This window comes from Malaya genurostris, chromosome 2, assembly GCF_030247185.1.
Source record: "Malaya genurostris strain Urasoe2022 chromosome 2, Malgen_1.1, whole genome shotgun sequence".
Taxonomy (NCBI): domain Eukaryota; kingdom Metazoa; phylum Arthropoda; class Insecta; order Diptera; family Culicidae; genus Malaya; species Malaya genurostris.
Window position 1 is genome coordinate 129,123,579 of NC_080571.1, and position 23,696 is coordinate 129,147,274.

At 36.4% G+C, this 23,696-nt stretch overlaps 1 protein-coding gene across 1 annotated transcript in view; it reads left to right on the forward strand.

The window, feature by feature from the left end:
- The first annotated feature begins 2,225 nt into the window (after nucleotides 1-2,225).
- LOC131428175 (uncharacterized) overlaps nucleotides 2,226-23,696 on the forward strand; it is a 67,395-nt gene continuing 45,924 nt past the window's right edge. Inside the window, exon 1 of the mRNA XM_058591894.1 lies at nucleotides 2,226-3,143. Within this exon, the coding sequence (XP_058447877.1) occupies nucleotides 2,819-3,143 (325 nt within the window). The 5' untranslated portion in view covers nucleotides 2,226-2,818. The remainder of the gene's footprint in view (nucleotides 3,144-23,696) is intronic.

Sequence of the window (23,696 nt, forward strand, 5' to 3'; positions counted from 1 at the left end):
GGGTATCAGTTTCTAATGAGTGAGTCTATCGTTTTACTTCGTATTGCTTCGTATTGTTAAATAAAGCATTGTTTGTCCAAAACTTTAGTTCTGTACCCCAACTGGGTTTATCAGTAATTCGTAATGTAAACTATACCAATTCTTTCCAAAACCACCTCTTTTTTTGTTTTTTATTCAACAATATAAAATAAGGTTAACCCTTATGCACTCGAATGGGTACCCGGGTACCTTTTCGAATTTCAAAATAAGAAATTTCTGAGTTAGGTTTAAACTAAGATTCTGCAATTCGGTCAATTCCAAGAACTAGTTGGACCATAACTTCTCATGCTTTGACTTTTCATTTTACAGTAAGGGGGGTCGAATGGGGGGGCTCAAATTTTTTTTATTACGTAAACACCCGAATGGGTACCCGGGTACCCACAAATAAAAATGCTTGTAACTAAGGCAAATTCCATCCGATTTGAATTTTTTCAGTACGGGTAAATTCAGAAATTTATCCACTTTTCGATGGCCGTGTATATTGCTGTAGTAGGTTCTTCTGGTTCCCGTTAATCCGGATTTCCGTAGAATGTTCCGACACTTGTGTTTTCCACCATAAATGTCATTTACTAATTTGAAACTTTTCCAAACCAGCTATTTGAGAAAGGCCGTACCAAAATGAAACATATGTAGAATACACAACGCTGCCAACTGTTGCAGGACATCTCACTTATACATATTTACATCGCCTGAGGCCGAGGGGCACGCAGACCGAATTGATTACATGTTCAATTTCAAAATTTATTGTTTTTGTTACATTTTCATTACACTCCTTATATTTTTATTACCTGAAATTTACTACTGCTTTCACTAATTTTGATTGCATTTAATTACATTGCATACATAACACAAAATTTGGTATTGCGTGCTCCTCGCAATAGGCCTGAAGTACATAATAATTTTCAAACTGAAGATAAGAAAGTGAAGTATATAAGGGAACATACATAAAGTACGTCACGCGTTTAGGGGGGAGAGGTTTCAAAAATACGTGACAATACATGGTGAAAAGATTGAGAAATGCTCGACAAAGGGGGAAAGGAGTGGTAGAAAAATTCAAAATTTTATGTTACGTACATAACGGATGCCCCCTGAAATATATAAACATAACAACTCAGCATAGCACTTGATTTCATATAGCAATTTCTTAGATAAGATTACAAAAATACGTGAAATCCGTGTATAAATGCCTCGATGTCGGAACTCATTTAGGATATCCGGGTTCCTGGGAACCAGGAGCACCATGTCCATCTTTATGGGTACTAATCCCAAAGAGCTTAAGTTCCTGAATCCAACAGTGCTAAAATTACTTCAATCGGTTGAAAAATGCTCAACTTACAGCGATTTAAAAAAATGGGTACCCGGGTACCCATTCGGGTGGTTAAAGGTGTTTTTTTTTTCGAGTGCACAACGGTTAATAAGGCACACTGACTCAGCTACCGAGGGCATTCCCCTAATTGTTGTATAGGAGCAAGGCTAAAACGCTAATATCTGTAGTTCATGGTGATAGAAATGCAGTAATTGGATCATTAAGAGTGCAGCTTCTATCGCCTCTACCTGCCTGCACATTGCTTACTTGCTAGGTCATTGTATCGTCTTTTTACATGATCGCTGATAGAATCATTCAATATTTATTTGGCTCTCTCGATTGGCTTCATTCAGTTTTTTTCTCTTGGTTTCATCATAAAATTCGTTTTCATTTATTATGCACCAATACCTCCATGGGTAGTTGCCACACAAAATTATTGTTAATTATGGAAGCGGTCGTCCACATTCATTTTGGTGTCGTGGTTGACTTTTTGGTATGATATAGCAACGATTTGAACTTTGATAACTACCACATTAAAATTTTGATAACTATCGTATTAAAATTTATTTCAGTATATAAAAAAAATGTTCGAAAAATTTCGGTCAAATTTTCAAAGGCGCGATTTAAAACGAAAATAGTAATAGCAATATAAGAAAAATATATTTCCAATACATTCAAATGTATGAATCTCTTTAATGTATTTAAGAGCTAGCTAGCGTTTTAAAGTTATCGAACAGAATCGATTCTTTGCATCATTGCGTCTAAAATATCTTGCTGCTTTCGTATCATTCTCTCTAAATGTAACAGTAGTTGTATATTGACATTTTATTTCAATTTCTTCTCTCGTTTTTGTGTTCTTCTCTGTCTTTGATTCCAGTTTTTCCACATCGTAAAAACAAGGTCTCAACCACATTCTTCGGTCGCCAGAACCGGCGCGTAACCACCTTTTAGCAGCGTTCAGAAAGCAGACAAGTTTCAGAAACTTCACAGGCTTGTATTGTCAGAGTAACCGCAGAGTGAGGTGGCAGTATTATTCATTCGATCGCGTCAGCTACATTTCCGTACCAGCTTGTTGCTTGCCGAAGAGGATGGACAGGGGCGGTTTTAAAAATATGTAGTCGTGCAATTAAAGCTGGAAACGGTACTCTCTTGCTCACACCTTCGATTGTTGTGTGATATAACCTCAATATGAATAAATATGCGTAGTTGAAATTATTTGGTGACATGGTGAAGAATTTCATGAAACCAGAAAAACTATTCGCAAACGAGTGTTCATTTGTAAAATTACAGCGAATATAAGATAGTTATAAAATCGGAAAAAAAATCCATGTGTATTTCGTGATTTTAATAACGTCTTTTGGGTGTGCTTGATGCAAATCGAGTAGAAATGGTTAAAGTACCGGCTAGAAGCATGCTGCGTCAGCATTTGGAATGCCGTTATAGTGAAAATGTAATCCACTGGGAACACGTTTAATGTTGAAACACATACATTCTGGCCCCGTGTCTAGTCAAAATCGGACAGCACGGGGTCTAAGTCGAGTGGGTCAACCACTGAATGTATCAACAGTTTCAGCCAATTCAGTGACGTCGTCTTCAGCGAAACACATGAATGGTGGTCCTCCAAGGCTGCTGTCGTCGTTCATAACGCCATTGCCTTCGGTGTCATCGAATAATAACAACAATCATAATGCCAACTCAACTACGAATAATAATATATTGAGTAGTACTACTGTAAATATAAATAAGAATAGACTAGGCGCACGAGAAGCTTTAACAAGCTTGGGATTATTATGTTTAGGTAAGTGGACTATAAGATGGTATACACTTCAACTATACATAACCATACATAAAACATTAAACAATTGTCACTACTGAATTGATGGGAAATGTATAATGTGAATAGTGTTAACGATCAAACGTCAAACATCCGTTTAACGATTATATTATCAGTATCATGTATCACTATACTTTTTAGAACAATTACTAGAATGGCAGGGCGTGACCACAAAAGTTCTGCAATTTCAGAAATAGAAAAAGCTTTCAGATTAATTTTGTTAGAAATGGTTGCTTTTACTTGAATTGAAGTTTTTTTCAAATCGGTTTTATTTATGCACAAAGATACTATTACAAAAACTCAATTGGTCTTAAGTATAAATTTATAGTCATGTTGCAATTGGAAAAGCGCATGAAGAAATGGAACAGGTTCTAAACATCATCCTTGTTATACTTGGAGTCCAGTCCCATGTGGAAAATCAGCAGGTTGAGGAGAACAAATTTTCATTTTGTTTTAAAAACAAATAAAATAATCACATTATTTTATATTACCGACACAAAATCTTGGTACTTTGCACGAAATAACTATAGCACACAGAAAATAATTCATAGAAACTTGCAGTTTTTTGTACTATAAGATAGTTGTCACTGAACGAAAATTTATAAACGTTGGCGATATCATTGCACCCAAAGATTTGAAATATTTCAAGGTATTATTTTGAACGAACCAAGCTAGGGTCACTGTACATACAATCTCATCTCATCTCAGTGTTACCATATTATTTCGCTGGTAACCTGAATTCCAATAATCGAATTGCGATGAAATTGGAGCCAACTCCTTCGCTTCGGCTCTAGTAAGCGATATCATAGCAAAATTGCTGTATCAAATGTGCAATTCTGTAGTAATATAGACGAGAAAGTTTTAAATTTAATTTATTTATTTTTAAATAATAACGAACACTGGTGAATGTATGTGTGCCACGACGTTTTGAAAAGATAGTTCTACGGAATTAAAATATTGAATTTTTAAGGTTTTTAAGTTATCTCTATTTGCGAAAAAATCATTATCGTGATGCAGTAATACAAAAAAAGCCTGTGCTATTTCATTTCTTTTGAAAAATACCATAAGCGTTTTCTTCATAAAACTATTCATTGAATCTTGAATAGAAAAAAGATAGTTTGTTCGGGCGTAACCTGGCATAACCTACAAATTGAAACAGTTTTGAGCCAAACTGAGTAGATTTGGTCTCTTTTTCGCATCGCTTAGAATGACGGTTCGACATTTAATACATTCGGCACCCGGTAATTCTGGATCTAATTCAATAATTTGGTATGGAATTACTGGACCATTCTTTTGAATCAAAGTTTAGTAAAATCGAATAAAGAATCTTTGAGACAATCAAGTGAGTCCTTTTTGGAGTGTTTGACCACTATTTCCGGTACTTCCAGTACTGGACTTCGAGAACCGTAATAACCTATATACGTATTGTGTTCAACAAATTTTTCAACAAATTAGTTCATATTTACAGTTTCTTTTATGGAAGAAAACTATTGAATATGCAGTATTGGCATTAAAAATGCCTTACTCTTCACTATACGGAGCCGGGGGTCAATTAAAAATTTCAAAAGTAGTCGCGTAAGCTTCTTCATTTGTCGATTTATATGTTTCAACCACCAATCCATTCGAAAACTTGTAACTTACATGTGCATATTAAGAGTGGAAATGTTTTCCAACAGTACATTATTGGAAAATCAGTTTGAATAGACCCATGTTTTCACGAGCCAATCAGAACACGTTATCAAGGCAACATGCAAACTGCGCGGAAATGAAAGCTGAAGGTTGAATTTTTTATCATTCTTTCTGAAGCGATTCTCGGAGCATAACGGACAGTGCGAAACAATTTGCGCACTTCAACTTTGTTCTGTCAGGAGGAATTTTAGAGCGGAGTAGCAGGCGCGTAAAGTTTTACCTCTCAATAATTTCTCCAGGAGCGATTATTGCATCACGAAGGACAGTGCGAAATATTTTACGCACATTATTCTGTATGAAGTGATCACAACAACAGGATACTAATTTTTCGCTGGTTATATGCGAATATTGACTTCGGGAAGAATTTGGAAGATGGTTTGGACTACCGATGTGAACGCTACAATATAATCATTCAGTATCACAAAACCGAATTTTATTTAGAGCAAACGTCGTCACTAATCCATTCAACGCTTTGTCTTCGTATGGGTACCATTGGAATATATGGATTGGATATTGGGAAATCTAGAAGTGCATCTGATTGATTGCGATGGTTGGTGGTTCAATTCAAGTAAATTATCTTCCTATCTATTTGGAATGATTTTTAATTGGAATATCAACGTGGTTTGTGTTTTTCTACGTCAGTTTCAGCCAATCAAGAAATACACATTTTAATAACAAATAATAATATATATGTTTGAAGGTGTTTTGTTGAGATTTTGCGTTTTGTTTTATTTAGTTTGCATTCCAGGTAGTAAGTACTAATAATGGCTGAAAAATAGCCTTTTATGAGCATCAAAAATTCTAATAGATTTATGTCAGCAATCTGAAAGCTTTTCTGTTGTAAATAAATCAGAATTCAGCTCTCTGAATTCACACTAGCCATAAATAAGCACTATCTATGAATAGCCGTATATTTTGCCAAAGCCGGCACTAATTCAGTCTCAAGAGTAGGCGATTATATTATGTCATAATGTGGCATTAGTATGTGTTTATTGGTTACCAAGGTATTCAATATTTTTCATGGGCACTAATTATTAACGGTTGCTTGATAAGTTATTGGAAACAAATAATAAAACAAATCAATAAAATGATTAAAAATTGTTATAAGCTAACAAAGATTTACCTAGTTACTTCGATCTTTTAGGTAAAATAAACGTTTTCCTATGATGATTAAGGTCTGAGGACAGAGGGCCACGTGTTGAGTTTTAAATCGACCACGTGGCTCGCTCAATTCCCTTTGCGCATCGTATTTCTCTTGTACTCTCTCGTATATGAGCAAACTGTACCGGGTTGCCAGCATACATTTTATTATTTTGATGAGAAGTTTTATCACATTAACCTATCATATGGGTTGGACATTACATGGATTCCAATGAACATTGAAAAAATATTCAACTTTCACAAAGATTGAATGTCTGTGTGTTTGGCAGCCTTGTCGAGCCAATTTTATTTCTCTGTCCTTTTTCAGAATGCTATCAGGAAACCAAAGCGAAAAAAAAAATGGTGGATGCATTGAAACTGACTTTGTTTCACGGAAAAATACAAGACTTTATTTTTATCACGATATATATGTTTTTATGTACTAATCGCATCTAAACTAAATTATCTAGACTTTGTCACGGTAGATTTATGATACAAGCCTTCAAAGCCGAGATATTCGATGAACAAGTAGAGGTATGCATTTCCGAGCGTTCCAATTTTCAGCAGTTCTTCAGTCAGAAAAAAATACAACACGACCGCTAAACTCAATGAATCATTCTGAAAATTTCACAGAATATTCTCAACTATACTTCGAAGACATTGTCAGGTGGGTTTTTTTTCTATATTCTGCACCGTTTCCAAGAAAATTTAATTTGAAACGGGAAATAACAAAAAACCTACCACTTTACGGTACTGTCCTCAGCCCTTAAAGCTTTTGTTTGCTGTGAAATAAAAGTGAAATGTATGAAAGACGGGTGGGTGATGTCCGGGACATAACCGGATTGACATGAAATCGAATAACATTAACTCGCTGAAACTGAAACTGTGCCCTTATAAAGCATTTTATCAACTACTGCGAACGTCAGCCGGTGTTGAACAGTCGTTCGCACCGCACGAATATAGCTCTTGGCTCCTGGAATATTTTTCTCTCTACCCAGAGTTTCATTGATTCAAGGCTTCAGTCTTTTTCAAGGCTACCTGTATTACTAACAGTCTTTTTAAAGACTAACAATTAGTCAGCATTTCTCAAGGCTATACAAAAAGTGATATTCTAATATAATCGGTCTTTTTCAAGACTAAGAAATTATCAGCCTTTTTTAGGCTAACTATTCAGAGAACTATTCTTCGAACTAATCAGTCTTTATTAAGACTACCACAAAATCAGTCTTTATCAAGACTTCTCCAAACCAGGAGTCTAATCGAAGACAAATTTAAACTAGTTAATTTAATTTAAAATTTCATTCATTTCAAAAATGCCTGCGTCCAACCGTAAAGGCAACAAGCCCAATTTAATACGGAATAAATCACAATCCGTTATTCAACATTTTCTATAACATTCACGATCTTATAAAATCCGAATGTAAAAATAAAAGACAACGGACGGATTTCCCTTCCGTTGATTCTATGCCGTCTAACAATATTCACGAGATTCTTCCTGAATCCGATTGTAGCGACATAGAAGACAATTCTTCAAAAATTCCCAAAATGGACGCTGAGCTTTCTACTTTTCTCCCGGAAGTAAAAGTTTCATTTTAAATCGGACGAAGAGGAGAAGGTCGAGTCTTGGTTGATGGATTGGAAGATTATGAACGTCTTGTCCGATATTTGTCCGAGAAACTTCATAAATTTTATTCATATGAAATAAAATCAGACAAACCCTTCAAGTCTGTCTTGAAAGGCTTATCAAATGATCAAAGTACTGATGAAATTAAAAATGAACTAGAAGAATTGCTTGGTTCTGCCCCTTCCCAATTAATACTTATGAAAAAAGAGCGAATGGTACTTCTAAACCACGCTCTGGAATTTCCCATGAAGTTTACTTAATACACTTCAATCGAAGTGATGTAAGCAATTTGAAAACTTTAGAAAAAGTACGTTTCATTTCCCACATTCAAATTCATTGGGAACATTATAAACGGCATAATCGTATTGCAAACTTAACGCAATGTCGTCGTTGCCAAGGCTTCGGCCATGGAACCAAAAATTGTCATATGGATATACGGTGTTTTAATTGTGGTAAATCGCATTCGAAAGACGTTTGTCCAATGAATGAAACCATTGATAAATTTTCATGTTCAAATTGCGATGGAAATCATAAATCCAATTATTTGAAATGTCCTGTCAGGGAAAGAATTTTAAACGCTCGTTCGCTTAGACAACAAGTCAAATCAACGACCTTAAATTTACAGAACATACCTGAAAATAAAAAAACCGTTACAAATGCCACGCCTAATTCTTCTAAGGCACCTATTTCTTCGAATTCAAAACAAAAAACAGATACGCCTTTAAATTCGTCTTCTAACGTAAACAATTTATTGACAGGTAGATCAACCTTGTCGTCGTCTTCTTCTAATGACAGTTATACCTCTTAATTCTTCTAATGTAAAAATCAAAACACAAGAACGGCTTCCAGTTAATCTTCTAACGAATACAATTTATTAATAAATAGATCGGCCAAATCATCTTCTTCTTATGGCAGTTACACTAGTGCAACAGGTAGAAATCTACCTATCAATGTGTATTCCATGCCATTCGCTTCTTTAAAAGAAGTCGATTTAACTGAAAATAAAATGATCTACCAACAAGATCAATTTTTTTAAATGATCATCCGAATGAATTCGACTTCATCACTTTTTAAAGCATTTCAAATTTGATGGCAATTTGCAAATAATATTATAATGAATTTCAAATTTAACAGTTATGTTAAATAATTATTTGAATATGTTAAATTGAAATGCTCGATCTTTAAAATCGAGTGAAGATGAATTTTATTATTTTCTCAAAGTTCACAAAATTTATATTGCCATTGTGACAGAAACTTTTCTTAAACCAAATGTCAAATTGAAAAGCAATGCACATTATGTGGTTCATCGATTTGACAGGTTTACTGGATTGGGTGGTGGAGTTGCCATTTTCGTCCAACGCAAATTAAACATCGAATTTTACCTTCTTTCAATACTAAAGTTATTGAAAGCTTGGGAATCGAAGTTGAAACCATTCATGGAATTTATTTCATCGCTGGAGCATATTTGCCATTCCAATGCACCGGCGAACAATTAAATTGGTTTTAAGGCGATTTGCAAAAACTCACAAGATATAGTGGACTTAAATGCAAAGCATGTCCAGTGGAATTGTAGGCAAAATAACAGTAATGGTAAAATACTTCATAATCAACTCTCAGCTGGTTACTTCACAGTTCTTCATCCCAGTAATCCGACTTGCTTCTCTTCCGTGAAAAATACCTCTACAATTGATCTGGTTCTAACAGATCAAAGTTACATTTGAAGTGAACCGATTACACCAAAGTCACATTTGAAGTGAACCGATTGCTGACTTTGACTCAGATCATCTTCCTGTAACATTCAGACTTTCCAACGAAGCTTTAATCAATCCAATTGGTTCTATATTCAACTATCATAGAGCTAATTGGTTGGATTACAGATCTCACATTGAAAATCGTGTGGATCATGAAACTATTTTAGAAAATTCTGCGGACATCGACACAGCAATCGATAATTTGAGTCATTACATTATCGAAGCAAGAAATCTTTCAGTTCCCAAAGCTTAAACTAAATTAAATTCTCCTATCATCGATGACAATCTTCAACTGCTCATTCGGTTTAAGAATGCTCGTCGACGACAATATCAACCTTCTCGTGATCCTGCTATGAAAAACATAGTTAAGGATTTACAGAAAGAAATTAAACATAGATTTACTCTTTTGCGAAATGAAAATTTCGCTAAAGAAGTTGAACAAATTGAACCATATTCTAAACCCTTCTGGAAACTTTCTAAGGTTCTTAAGAAACCTCCGAAACCAATTCCTGTTCTCAAGGAAGAAAATCAAATACTTCTTACAAATGGCGAAAAAGCTCAAAAACTTTCTCAGCAGTTCGAGAGTGTCCACAATTTTAATTTGAACGTTGTGATTCCTATTGAAAATGAAGTCTCACTGAAATATGATCATACTTCAACTCAAGTGTTATTACAAAATGACTTTATTGAGACGAATTTTGATGAAATTAAGTCAATTATAAGGAAACATAAAAACATGAAGGTTCCTGGTAATGATGGAATCTTTAATATTCTCATTAAAAGTCTTCCCGATGTTAGAGTTAAAAATTTCAACAAGTGTTTTTCACTAGCTTACTTCCCTAAGAGATGGGAAAAAGTTAAAGCAATTCTCATCCTTAAACCTGATAAAAATCTATCAAAAACATCAAGTTATCGACCAATTTGTTTATTTTCTTCTATCAGTAAACTTTTTTGGGAAAAAATATCTTGTTGAGAATGATGTCTCATATAAACGAGAATTAATTTTTTTACCAGAGTAGTTTGGATTTCGTCATGAACATTCTACTACTCATCAACTTGTAAGAATAACGAACATGATAAAAGCAAATGAATCTTCTGGGATATGCACTGGAGTTGCTCTTCTAGGCATAGAAAATGGAAAATTAAACCGAATGCTGCAAAAACGCAATTAATTATCTTTCCTCATAAGCCAAGAGCTTCTTTTCTTAAACCAAACAATAATCACATTCTCAAATTGAATGGCTTGGAATTGACATGGTCTGATCAAGCTAAATACTTAGGTTTAACGTATGACAAAAAACTCACTTTCAAGGGTCACATTGAAGGAATCTAGGCAAAGTGTAATAAACATATTAAATGTTTTTATCCTCTTACAAACAGAAATTCTAAGCTCTGTTAAAAAAAATTATTAATTTATAAACAAATTTTCAGACCAGCCATGCCATGACTCACAAATATAGAACCATTAGATGTAATGTCACATAATATTATAAGCAAATTCTAACAAAAATCTATGCAATCTACAATTGAATCGAACCGCTCTCTGTATTAGTTAGTAAGTTAGTATATAAGTTCCTTTTCCCCATTACATATTACACATTACACAAAATCTCAGAATTGCGGAAGCAAATGAAATGTCTTCATGGTAATAACCAAATCATGTATATAATAGGGCTGAAAAGTCACCACTTGTGGCTGTACACCAAATTTAAATCTTAATAATTTAATTGTAACTTATATTCCAATAAACAGTTATCAAAAAAACCTATTTTAATCCACTAGTGGTGTAATGATGCCTTTCTCATATTACTCATTACATCATAAATATAACCGTGAAATTCGCAAAAACAACTGTTTATTGAATAGAAATAGGAAAGTTTGTTCGAACCTAATCTAGCAAACTCTATAAAATCTGTTTTCGTTTTGTGTTTTCTTCTTCTTTCGGTGTTGTACATATTGTCACTCGATCTATAAAGCGATTTGAAAACTTTGACACTCATCGCCCTGTAACTGCGGAACCGGAAGTCGGATCCGGATGAAATTTCACAGTAGGTTTAAAGACAGTACGAACTTCAATTTAAATCAAGATTTGTGAAAATCGGTTCAAGCATCGCAGAGAAATCGAAGTGAATTTAGTTTTAGGAGGTTTTCTTCTCCACTTTCGGTGCTCTCGGAACAGGAAAAGGGGGGGCCAGTAGTGCCGAATTAAGTTTTTATGCCCACAAACTAACAAGCTCTGCAAACTAGAAGAATTTATCAGACAATTTTATGGGATTTGTACCTGTTTTTAACCATCGTTCGTGGAAAAATACTAATAAAATTGGTAATTTTCCACTTATCACCCTTTAGTTCCGGAACCGGAAGTCGGATCCAGATAAAATGTTCCACAAATTTTTAGGATATTATAAGACCTTTCATTTGAATCTAAGTTTGCGAAAATCAGTTGAGTTGTTCCAGAGATAATTGAGTGTAAACTTTTTCTCAAATTTTCACATATTACCATATAACTCCGGAACCGGAAGTCACATTCAAACGAAATTCAATAGCAAGCTATGGTACCATAATACCTTTTATTGGAATCTTGGTTTGTGAAAATCGGTTCAGCCATCTCTGAAAAAAGTGAGTGCATATTTTTTTCACTTTTTTGGTACATATCATCCTATATCTCCGGAACCGGAAGTCGGATCGGAATGAAATTCAATAGCAGGCTATGGGACTACGAGACCTTTCATTTGAATCTTTGTTTGTGAAAATCGGTTCGGCCATCTCTGAGAAAAGTGAGTGCATATTTTTGTTACATACACACACACATACACACACACACACGGACGGACACACACACACACACACACAGACATTTGCTCAGTTCGTCGAGCTGAGTCGAATGGTATATGACATTCGGCCCTCCGGGCCTCGGTTAAAAAGTCGATTTTCAGAGTGATTGCATAGCCTTTCTATATGAGAAAGGCAAAACTGCTGCGAACGACAAATACAGGTTAAAATTATGGCTAAATAAAAGACATCATACTAATAATTGTAATAATTATAATAATAATAATAATAATAATAATAATAATAATAATAATAATAATAATAATAATAATAATAATAATAATAATAATAATAATAATAATAATAATAATAATAATAATAACACCAATGTCACACAAAGATAGTATAGGAATTATTAGAAATAGTTCTTTGTAATTACGCATGCGCTATCCAAAATATTTCACATTTAAATTGTTCTACAAATCAGTGGAAATGTTATGTGAAGATTATTATTCTTTGTATTCAGAATCGTGACCTCTATCAATAATATGGTTTCTGTTAATATATGAATGCTTGCATTTTTAATGTCATCGCAATCGGTCGTTTCTCGTACACAACTATGTATTTTTTTGCTTCATCACTCTGTAAGTCTGGAACCGGGAGCCAGACCCATATGAATTTGAGGCAGAGCAAACAGTACATTTTAGCATTCCGTTCGAACGAGCCAAAACATGTGTCGAAATCACACTTATTTGTTTTGGTCATAATGAACAGCAATGGTGGAATTTTGAGGGTTTTTTTTATTAGTTTAACGAAATTGGTGGAGTAATTGGTAGAATAACACTTCCGAATGGTAAACAGGGTTTGAAAACTTTCGTTAAAAATAACACTACGTATAAAAAATAACGACGTTCGAAAGACGGATACTTTATCGTTCAATATTGCTAATAACTGTAAGAAAATTGTTCTAGGGGCAATAATATCTTTTATTTGATCCTAAGTTTATGAGAATCGATTCAGCCATCTTAGAGAAGAAATGCTCAATTTTGTCACATGAACTTGCACAGAGACATTTCGCGATCTCGACTAACTAATTCAAATGGTACTAGGTCATCTGGGCCTAGTATAGAAATTAGATTTTCACTATGATTGCTACTTTCTCAGCTACGCAGGAACTGATTTTCACAAACTTAACTCTAGAACATTCTTACCTCAGCGTTACTTCACATGTCTGTTATTCAGTTACGGTTCACCGAACTTGTTTTATGAAAAATTTAAAGTTTCATAATTATATGGATCAAACTCAAATGTTTTTATAGGCGCTTCTTTGCGGAAGGTTCTAGCATGAAACTGTGCCGTTTCTTTCTAAATACATTGAATTTCAGTAATTTTTGAGAGATTTTAATGAAGTGTGTTAACAATTTCAAACCGTCATTAAGAGCGACGGTGCAAAACTAGGGAACAGTTTTTCTGAGTTCATGAGTTGAGAACTAGGAGCTATGTCTAAATTAAATCTGTTTCAACATGTAGGTTTTGCTAGTTTATGTCCATTTTTCTTGTTTTTATTTGAGATTCTTTTAAAAGTTTTTAGTAGAATACCACGAAGAGATATATTCATTTATTTATTTATTTCATCAACAAACAAACTTAAGTCCTAATTATTGTTTCTAAAGACTGTCCCAGAAATATAGACGCAACCAAAAAACGCTGCCATTTCGCAATGGTTCAGAATCTGTCAATTTTTATGGCTGCGTCCTGTTGTTTACACTCTTCTCTAACCAATTGTGCAGTTGTTTATTAGTTTTCATTAGTTTGTTTCGAAATGCGTGGACTTCAGCAGAACAACGTCGAAAAATTGTGTACAAATGGTGCACAGAACGCGGACTGACACTGAGAAAGATAGCAAAAATGGAAGAAGTAAGTGAAAAAGCCGTGCGAAATGCAATCAGGAAGTTTGGAGAGGATAACACCTTTGAGGATAAACCGTAAACGGATCGAAAAAAAGGTCCTGCTAACCCTCAGTTGGATAAACGTATACTGAAGGCGTTCGAGCAAAAGAAGGAGGTTCCAGTTCGGGATGTGGCCAAAAAAGTGGGCACTTCGAAGTCAAATGTTCTTCGTGCTAAAGAACGTTTGAATTTTCGAACCTATAAGAAGCAGAACCAACCAAAACGTAGTCCGAAACAAGAATCATCGATGAGGCCGAGGGTTCGAAAGCTGTACAATACGATTCTTGCTGGAAATTTGAACTTCATAATCATGGACGACGAAACCTACGTGAAACTCGATTACAAATCCTTGCCGGGACCACATTATTATACGGTGCGAGAAGGGCAAGTGTTAAACCAGTCCGAGACATCGATTGAAGTCGAAAAATTTCGTAAGAAAGCTATGGTCTGGCAAGCAATTTGTAGCTGCGGTAAGATTTCGAAACCCTTCATCACCACTGCTTCAATGAACAGCGAAATATACATCAAGGAATGTTTACTAAAACGACTTCTACCCATGACTCGAATCCACAAGGATCCTGTTGTCTGCTGGTCAGATCTTGCTTCTTGCCACTACTCGAAATCAACGGTAGAATGGTACACTAACAAAAATATCACTTTCGTCCCAAAAGACATGAATCCACCAAATTGCCTACAACTTCGTCCAATTGAGGAATTTTGGCGGAAACCATTCAACAGTTTGAAAAAGATTGGATAAAAGTGTAAAAACTTGTCGCCAAGAAGTCTGTACGGAATTTATTGAGGAACGTTCGCAAGAAGGTGCGCCAGCTAGTCTACAATGGCTAAGTAGCAAATGTTGAGAATAATATTCTGTTGTTGTAGTCTAATATTATCAGTATATCGAATAAAATTTGAATATCTAACACTTGTGAATTATTTACAGCGAAATCAAAGTGCGTCCATACTTTCTGGGACAGTCTTTAAGAATACTTAAAATTTTTTCTTTTATTCGGCTACGGGAAAAACGGAAATCAAATCCCATAGATACACCATTGAAGGTTCGTTGCAATCCAATAACGGTACGGTTGATTCCGTAGTTAGTACGACGTAGAAGTAATCCGAGGAAGTCGTTGTTGCGAAGAACTCTGGAACGAACGTTGATGTTGATTTGACTAAGAAGTGCTGGGTAATCAATATTGTTCGTCAAGACATCGACAATCAGCATTGCACGGGACAGTTCACGGCGCACTTCCGTAACTCGATAGCTGATGAGGGTTATTCATGGGCAATTGGCGAAGAGCGAGACGAATGTGAAGGCATTGAATTGTCTCGATTCTGAGAACACCATTTACATAGTGAGGGTTCCATATCACTGAGCAGTATTTGAGTGTTGAACGAACAAGTGAGCAGTAGAGCGATTTTTTTTATTCAATATTACAATATAATTTTAGGCACACTGCTTAAGCTCTAAGATGCCATGGTTATTTTCTAATCTTAATTAACGACTAACTTAAAACTAGAATAGTATCATTAGAATATGTCATCTCAGATTCTCGAAAATCCAGCTTCCAGGTGGCGATCGGCAGTGGTCGATAAATTGAATATTGTACGAGTCTTCCAGATGGCGTTGGTAAATATCTATGCTGGTCGCATCCTTCGGTCCGTGTGGGTCCGCGGGAAACACCTCCAGGCTACGAAAGCCCGGCGGGTCACCCGCAGGCTGGTTTTTGACTGCAGCGGTCTTCCGTGGGCGGTGATGGTGATGTTACGGAAGTGAATGAAAGAAGTAAATATTGTGGAAACGGGGTAAAAACCCTGTAAACTAAGGTTACGTCGATACCCTGAGGATTATGGAATGTAACCATCGTCCCAGTTCGCGATTGCTCCATGAAGTTTGCCAACTTTCGAGAGTTTTCTGACGAGAAATACTGAAAACTTCATTGAAGCAGATTGGTCTTTCATAAATATCACCTTCTAATGCGCCCACCTTAGCCAACGAGTCTGCCTTTTTATTTCCCGGAATGGAACAATGCGAAGGGACCCAGACTAACGATATTGAATAAGACCGTTCAGATAAAGTTCGCAAGTGTTCCCGTATTTTCCCCAGGAAATATGGGGGATACTTTCCTGGCTTCATTGACCGGAGAGCTTCTACTGAACTTAGACTGTCCGTGACAATGAAGTAATGGTCTTTGGGCAAGGTTTCAATGATCTCGAGGATGTACTGAATAGCAGCTAATTCTGCGACGTAAACTGAAGCCGGATCACTGAGTTTGTACGAAGCGGTGATGTTCTGATTGAAGATGCCGAAGCCTGTGGACCTGTTGATGTTTGATCCGCCAGTGTAAAACATCTGTTCATAGTTTATTGTTCTAAATTAATTATGAAAGATATTAGGGGCCACTTGAGGGCGTATGTGATCCGGGATTCCACGAAGCTCTTCTCTCATGGATGTGTCGAAAAACACAGTAGAATCAGAGGTATCCAAGAAATAAGCACGGTTGGAAGCAAACGAAGAAGGATTAATATTCTGAGCCATGTAATCAAAATACAAGGACATAAAACGGGTCTGAGAATTGAGCTCGACAAGCCTCTCGAAGTTTTCAATCACCATCGGATTCAAGATGTAGCATCGGATTAGCAATCGATATGAGAAATCCCAGAATCGATTTATCAATGGTAAGACGCCCGCGAGCACTTCGAGACTCATCATATAAGTCGACTGCATGCAACCTAAGGCAATACGCAAACAACGATACTGAACTCTTTCCAGTTTAATGAAATGGGTGTTCTCGGCGGATCGGAAGCAGAAGCATCCATATTCCATTACAGACAATATCGTTGTTTGGAACAGCCTGATCAGGTCTCCTGGGTGGGCACCCCACCAAGTTCCGGTTATTGTACGAAGAAAGTTGATTCTCTGCTGGTATTTTTGTTTCAGATACCTAACATTACATCCCCAGGTGCCTTAAGAGTCGAACCAGACCCCGAGATATTTAAATGAGCAATGGTTTTACCCCTTAGTTGAAGCTGTAGTTGTGCTGGTTCTCGTTTCCTTGAAAATACAACCGGCTCAGTTTTCTCCGTAGAGAACTCGGTACCCATTTGAATAGCCCATGTCGACAAATTGTCGAGGGTATCTTGCAATGAGATCGGCAGCTTTGGGTCCTATAATAGACACAACGCTGTCGTCGGTAAGTTGTCTTAGCGTGCAAGATGTGTTGATACATTCATCAATGTTGTTTACGTAAAAATTGTATAAAAGGGGGCTTAAGCATGAGCTCGAGAAAGACCCATGTAACTGAATCGTACTGTCGGCAAATCACCATGCGCGAAATACATGTATTTCTCGGACAACAGATTATACAAAAAGTTATTCAGAATTGGTGAAAGATCATGCTGATGCAACTTCTCAGATAGGATGTTTATAGTAACTGAGTCAAAAGCCCCCTATTGTCTAAGAAAACTGATGCCATTTGTTCTTTACGAGTAAATGCCATTTGAATTTCGGTTGAGAGCAACGCAAGACAATCGTTCGTTCCTTTGCCCCTGCGGAAACCAAATTGTGTATCTGAAAGCAAGCCATTAGTTTCGACCCAATTGTCTAGACGGAAAAGCAAGCATAGCAATCGGCCGATACCAATTGTGATCGGAGGCGGGTTTCCCTGGTTTTTGAAAGGCGATAACTCTCACTTGTCTCCAGTCATGTGGGACAATATTGTCCTCAAGAAGCCTATTGAATAAATTCAATAAGCGCCCTTTGGCAGCGTCAGCCAAATTGTTCAACAAGTTGAATTTGATTTTGTCTAACCCCGGAGCTTTATTGTTACACGATAAAAGCGCAAGTGAGAACTCTACCATCGAAAAAGGTGTTACGTTTCTGTTTGATCGTCTGTTCCAGAACAGAGTCAGGACAGACTTTTTTTTAGCGAAATCGAATATTCAGCGGTTAGAATATTCCTCGCATTCGTTCGTGGTGTTTTTATTGCGCATTCGTCGGGCTGTGTTCCAAAGAGTGCTCATTGATGTTTCTCTCGATAATCCGTCTACGAATCGACGCTAATAACCGCTTTTCTTCGCTTTAATCAAGCTTTTCATTTTAGCGTCTAACGCCGCGTAGTTTCTAAAATTATCAGGTGTTCCGTTTTTCCTAAACTCGATAAATGATGAAGCTCTCTTCGCGTTTAATTCTGAGCACTTTTTGGCCCACCAAGGGTTGGGAGGACGGATGTTAGTTTTCGCGCCGGGTACACGTTTCGTCTGAGCTTGAGTCGCGGTGTCAAGAATCAATCCAGCCAAAAACGTATACTCTTCCTCCGGAGGAAGTTCAGGGGGTCATCATATTCGCTCTCGTCAGTTGCCAAACAAGCGTATAGGTTTACTGGAGGCGTAGCACTCTTCAACATTTCAGCAAAAGAACGCTTTGAATGTTGCTTAGGTGAACGCCTCATCTTATCCTGGCGCAATTTGTACGCGGGTCAATCAGAGAGGTCATGCGGCCCCTCCTTACAGTAGAGACACTTTTCATTGTCTCCACTGCAGGAGTTATCCACACTTTATACACCGGCATTTATTGCAACAATGGAATGCTGTATGTCCCAATTGTTTGCAATTGGTGCAGTTCATGACCCGCTGCACAAAACGGTGAACAGGTAAACGAATTCGGCCCAGGAGGACGTAATTAGGCAAAGCCGAGCCAGCGAAAGTCACCCGATACGAGTCGGATGGAATGGGATGGCTAACAAGACCCTAAGCTTGTCTGGGCGTACTTTTTCAATCAGATGATTCCATTTCGTCATCTGGAGGGAGGTCAGGCTATTTTGAATCTTTTGTCATGGCACGGAAAAAGTCCTTGCGGGTAAAGATTGAAGGGCAAAAAAAAATCTAGTGGTACTGAACAACAGGGAAAAAGAAAAAAATATACTTAGCTTCAGCTTTCAAAGGGTGAACGCGCGAAAAGGCCCGGTCCTACGCAATAGGTTAATATTCCTGATCAATAAAGTGCAAAATCCTCCTTGAGGAAAAAACACTTTTTGGCAGTCTCTTTCTGCACTGTACAATGAAACCTTACACGTTTCTTCACTATACACTGCCTAATGTATTTGTGAACAATATAGCTTCCAGAGAGTAATTTACATCGTTGAAATATAAGAGAAAAATCAGTGGGCCGAGATGGCTACCTTGAGGTATTCCGGAAAAAGTAAAGAACTCCTGCGTTGGACTGTCATTGATTTTAACCGTCAGCCGACCATTATAGAGATAGGACTATATCCATCGAAGAATACTGGAACCGAAACCCAGCTTATCCAGTTTGGTGATCGTGATAGCGTGATTGATTTTATCGAAAACTGCTGAGAGATCCGTGTAAGTGCATTCGTTTGAAAGCCGTTAGACATAGCATGTGGAGCGTTTCGGCATGAATCCGTATTGAGTTTCCACGATATATTGTTCATAATGATCGAAAATTGGCTTGAGAACTACTAATTCAAACAATTTAGAGATGGCGCTAAGAAGATAATTCCACGATAATTATCAATGTTATTTTCGTCTAATTTTTGTGAACTGGAAACATATAGGAAGATTTCCACATAACTAACTCTGGTCCTAAGTGATAGTTGAAACAGCTGGCATAAGAGAGTTATGATTGCGCTTCAATATCTCTTGAACGGGATACCAGCAGAGTGTGAAGGTTTAATTTTTACAATTGTCGTTAGTATCGATGTAAATTGAATTCAAAGACTGACTCGATATGGGAACATTAAGAGTCGCCTGAGAGATTTGGTACGGACTTAAGGTCTCTCTAGAAAAAACGCTGGAAAATTATTATCTTATCTCTTGCATGCAGGAACTAGTTTGTTGTTCTCAAAAAATAGACTAGGGTAGTTCCGACTCCTTTCTTAGCTCGTTAACATGCTTCCAAAATAATTTCGGATCGGACTTTAGTCTCCTCTGCACATTACGTATATAGTTCGAATAGCAACGTTTGGCCCCGCTTCGACCCATCGAACGTTACTGGGTAATCGTGAAGAGGGTCTTCAAAAAGACTGGTAAGGCAGCCGGTAACATGCAGGAGTTAAAAAAATTTGGACTCAAGCGTCCAAAAAATGCGATGCAACACTTGTCCGGAACTTGATGAAGAGCGTTCGATCAAAAGTTCAAAAATTCATGAAGGAATAACTTAAATTTCATCCGGTTTTCATTATGCTCAAGTTTAACCTCGTACAATTAAGGATAAAATTTTAGTTTGAATTAAATATCGTTATTTATCATAACTTAAAAGCAATATTTGTGGATAGTTTATTTTCGATACACTTCTTAATGCTAGTCGTTGTTGCCGTTTCGTTGACCACGAAGCTAAGTCACTATATAATTGAAAAGCATATCCGGGCACAGACTTTTTATCCTCGGAATCATTTGCAAAATCAGCGTCAGTATATCCTACTAACGGTGATCGGCCATCTCCATGTGCGAGCATTATTTTGATGTACATAGTTCCTTGCAGGTATCGTAACGTTTTAGCCCTAACCAGTATGCATCCTTTGCACAGTTGGTGTATCTGCTGAGTTTGCTAACTGCAGTTCATATGTCCGGTGTTGAAGTTAAAGAGAGATGCAGTAAACATCCTACTGGTTCTTTGTAGCCATTATTTGACCATTTTGCATTTGCGTTCCTACTGGCTCGCAATCAATTCTGTTTGTGAAATTTCCAACGTTTGATTTTCAACATCATGTATTATTTCTATCCCAAGGAAATGTTTCACTTCTTTTAAATCTTTCATTTGGAATATCCTTCCAATTCTTTCCAATATCTTTGGAAATCAACAGTATATCATCTACATATAGAATCAGAAATATCTCTTTTGAATTTTCCATGTACATGAGTGGTCACTTTTTAGTGCAATAAAACCAAATTTCTTGATTTCCTAATCAAACCGTTTATTCCATGATTTGCTTGCATACTTCAATCCATGTATGCTTTTGTGTAGACGGACAGAAATCCTTTTTTCATTTTCGTCTGTAGGTAATTTCATGTAAATTTCCTCATTCAATTTTCCATTGAGAAAGGCTTTTTCTACATCTATTTGATGAACATGCATTCTATGCTCATGTGCAAGTGCCAGAATTACTCGACCACTTTCCAATTTGACCACAGGTGCAAATGTTTCACTGAAGACATATCCTGGACGTTGTGAACATCCTTTAACGACTAATCGTGCTTTGTATCGTCTTTCTTGACTGAGAAAATCCACCTTGAATGAATTGCCCCTTATGGTGTACAGTTAACTACTGTTCACGCCTTGTTCTGATGCAATGATCCCAGTTCTTCTTTGATTCCTGTTTGGCCAATCATCCTGCTTTTTCAAATTTCGAAAATTCATCATCTTAAGCTAATGTTAATTTAGCAACGCGCTTTGCCCAAGCACTACACGGCCATTCCTCGAATATTTCTTCAATGCAGTCCTTTTCAAGTTTTTGAATCGTATTAGCTCTGCGGTTTGCCACGGAGCATGTTTGGAGGGCTGGCTAATTTGCTTATGAACGTATATTGATCGATTGCATACATCATAACGTTAGAAAAGGTTTGACTCGCAGAATTAACATCGTCGTTGTCAAGAATTTCACTCCAGGTCAAATTAGAAAGAAAAACAATGATACAATTGTAGTCGGCTTTTTTGAAATTGTCACGTATCCGGCCTGGTGGAAGATAAACCACATAGAGAAATAATGATGAGCTATCACTGAGACTACTATGCACTTTTTATCACTTGATTTAAGCTTTCCGAAAATTATATGTACGAGCATTTTGGTCTGCGACCCAGCTATCTGAAAGTTTTATTTTTACGTTTCGTCTTTGACTGATTAGTGCAGAGCAGTTCAAATTGAACTGCTTAGTGCTAATCTCGGCAGTTCAATTTGAACCGATAGGCAGACGTAAAGCTTCACTGTTCCGCGTAAAAACATTATTACGCACAATCGCTTCAAATGCGCACAAATTCTGAATAAATACACTTTCCACTAACAGTTTACGTCATTTTTACATACCGGTTTAGAAATTTATATATGGATATATCTTAACACATGCGTAAAACATCTAAACAATTTGTAAGCAGTTCCAACAAGACTGTCCCTTTTAGCTTTTTAATGGATTGTTTTGACACTTCTCATGAATTTTGTGGCTAATAAACTGGTGATAAATAAATAGAAACAAGTTTTCTGATTTTAAAAACAAAATTAGTTGTCAATGAGAATTTCGTGTTGGATTGAAATATTGCTAGTTTGTGTCCAGAATATTCGCCAACTAAACACATTCTCTAAAAATAAGAGTTTTTTTCAGCAAATAAATTCTCAATTTTAACTAATTTTATAGTTATTTTGGAAATTTTGTTGTTAAAATCAACTTATTCAAAAACAGTAATACGAATTAGGCGCAGAGCTAATTTCGGTCGTTCCGTGTATAAAAGTTAAAATGTTAAATAACTTTGTTAGGAAAAGTCCGAATCGTACCCAGTCTTCAACAAAAACATGTAACTTTACGTTTTTAGTAATTGTTTCGAGTGTAATAGACATTGAAAATAATTACGAGAAAAGGTATGCACACAAAATTGATTTAAAGGGGTTTCAAACGAAAATGCTGCATATATCCGAAACTTTTTGTGTTAGCCTTATATTTTTTTCGCAAAGATTTTTCTCGTTAGAAATTCTAAAACTTTGTAGAAGACATCGTTTTTCTATCTCTTAAGGGTAAAAAGTTGTTGAAATGAACTCTAACATAGTAGGTTTTGCACATTTTTTATTGTGATCCAATTATGAGGTAATTTCAAAATAGCGAATGTGCATTTTTAATAGTAGGTGAGCTGTCAGAAAGGTTCATATGAGGAATCCAGACGAAGTGAATTAAATATATTGAATGTTTATATCTTCTTATAAACAGAAATTCCAATCTCTGCCTTAAGGCCTGATAACAGTGGGTCGCGTAAAGATTTTGAATCGACCACGCGGCTCTCTCAATTCCCTTTGCGTCTCTGTGTTTAGGAATCTTCTTGAGTCGATATTTTCTCTCTCCTCTCCACCAAACGCTACCAGGAAATAAAAGCGGATAAATTAGCGGATGCACTGAAACTGACTGTGTTTCACAGAAAAATATAAAACGTAATTTTTATCGCGACAACCAGGGCCGCCGAGAGGAAATACATGCCCGGGGGGATTGCAATATTACACTGCACTTTTACCATTCGTTTACGCTAAATAAACAGTTCAACATTTCAAAAAATTAATTATTGGTTGTTAGTTTTGAGACTTGTATTTTCAATATACGTGAACCTTCGATCAATTTTTCTACAAAAAAATCCTGTTGATGGTCTATACAACATATGGTTTCATGTTTTAACTGCTTTTAATAATAACTCCCACAGTTCCCTTTAAAAATATTATTTTGTCCCATATCCCAACTGTTTTTGGAACTTTCCGCCTCCAGTGCCATATTGGGAATTTCGTGAAATGGTTGTATTTACATATAAAACGAATCATTCGACTCGAAATTCAATGAAGTCATTCAACGTTGAACAGTCGTTCGCACACGAATAGTTCTTGGC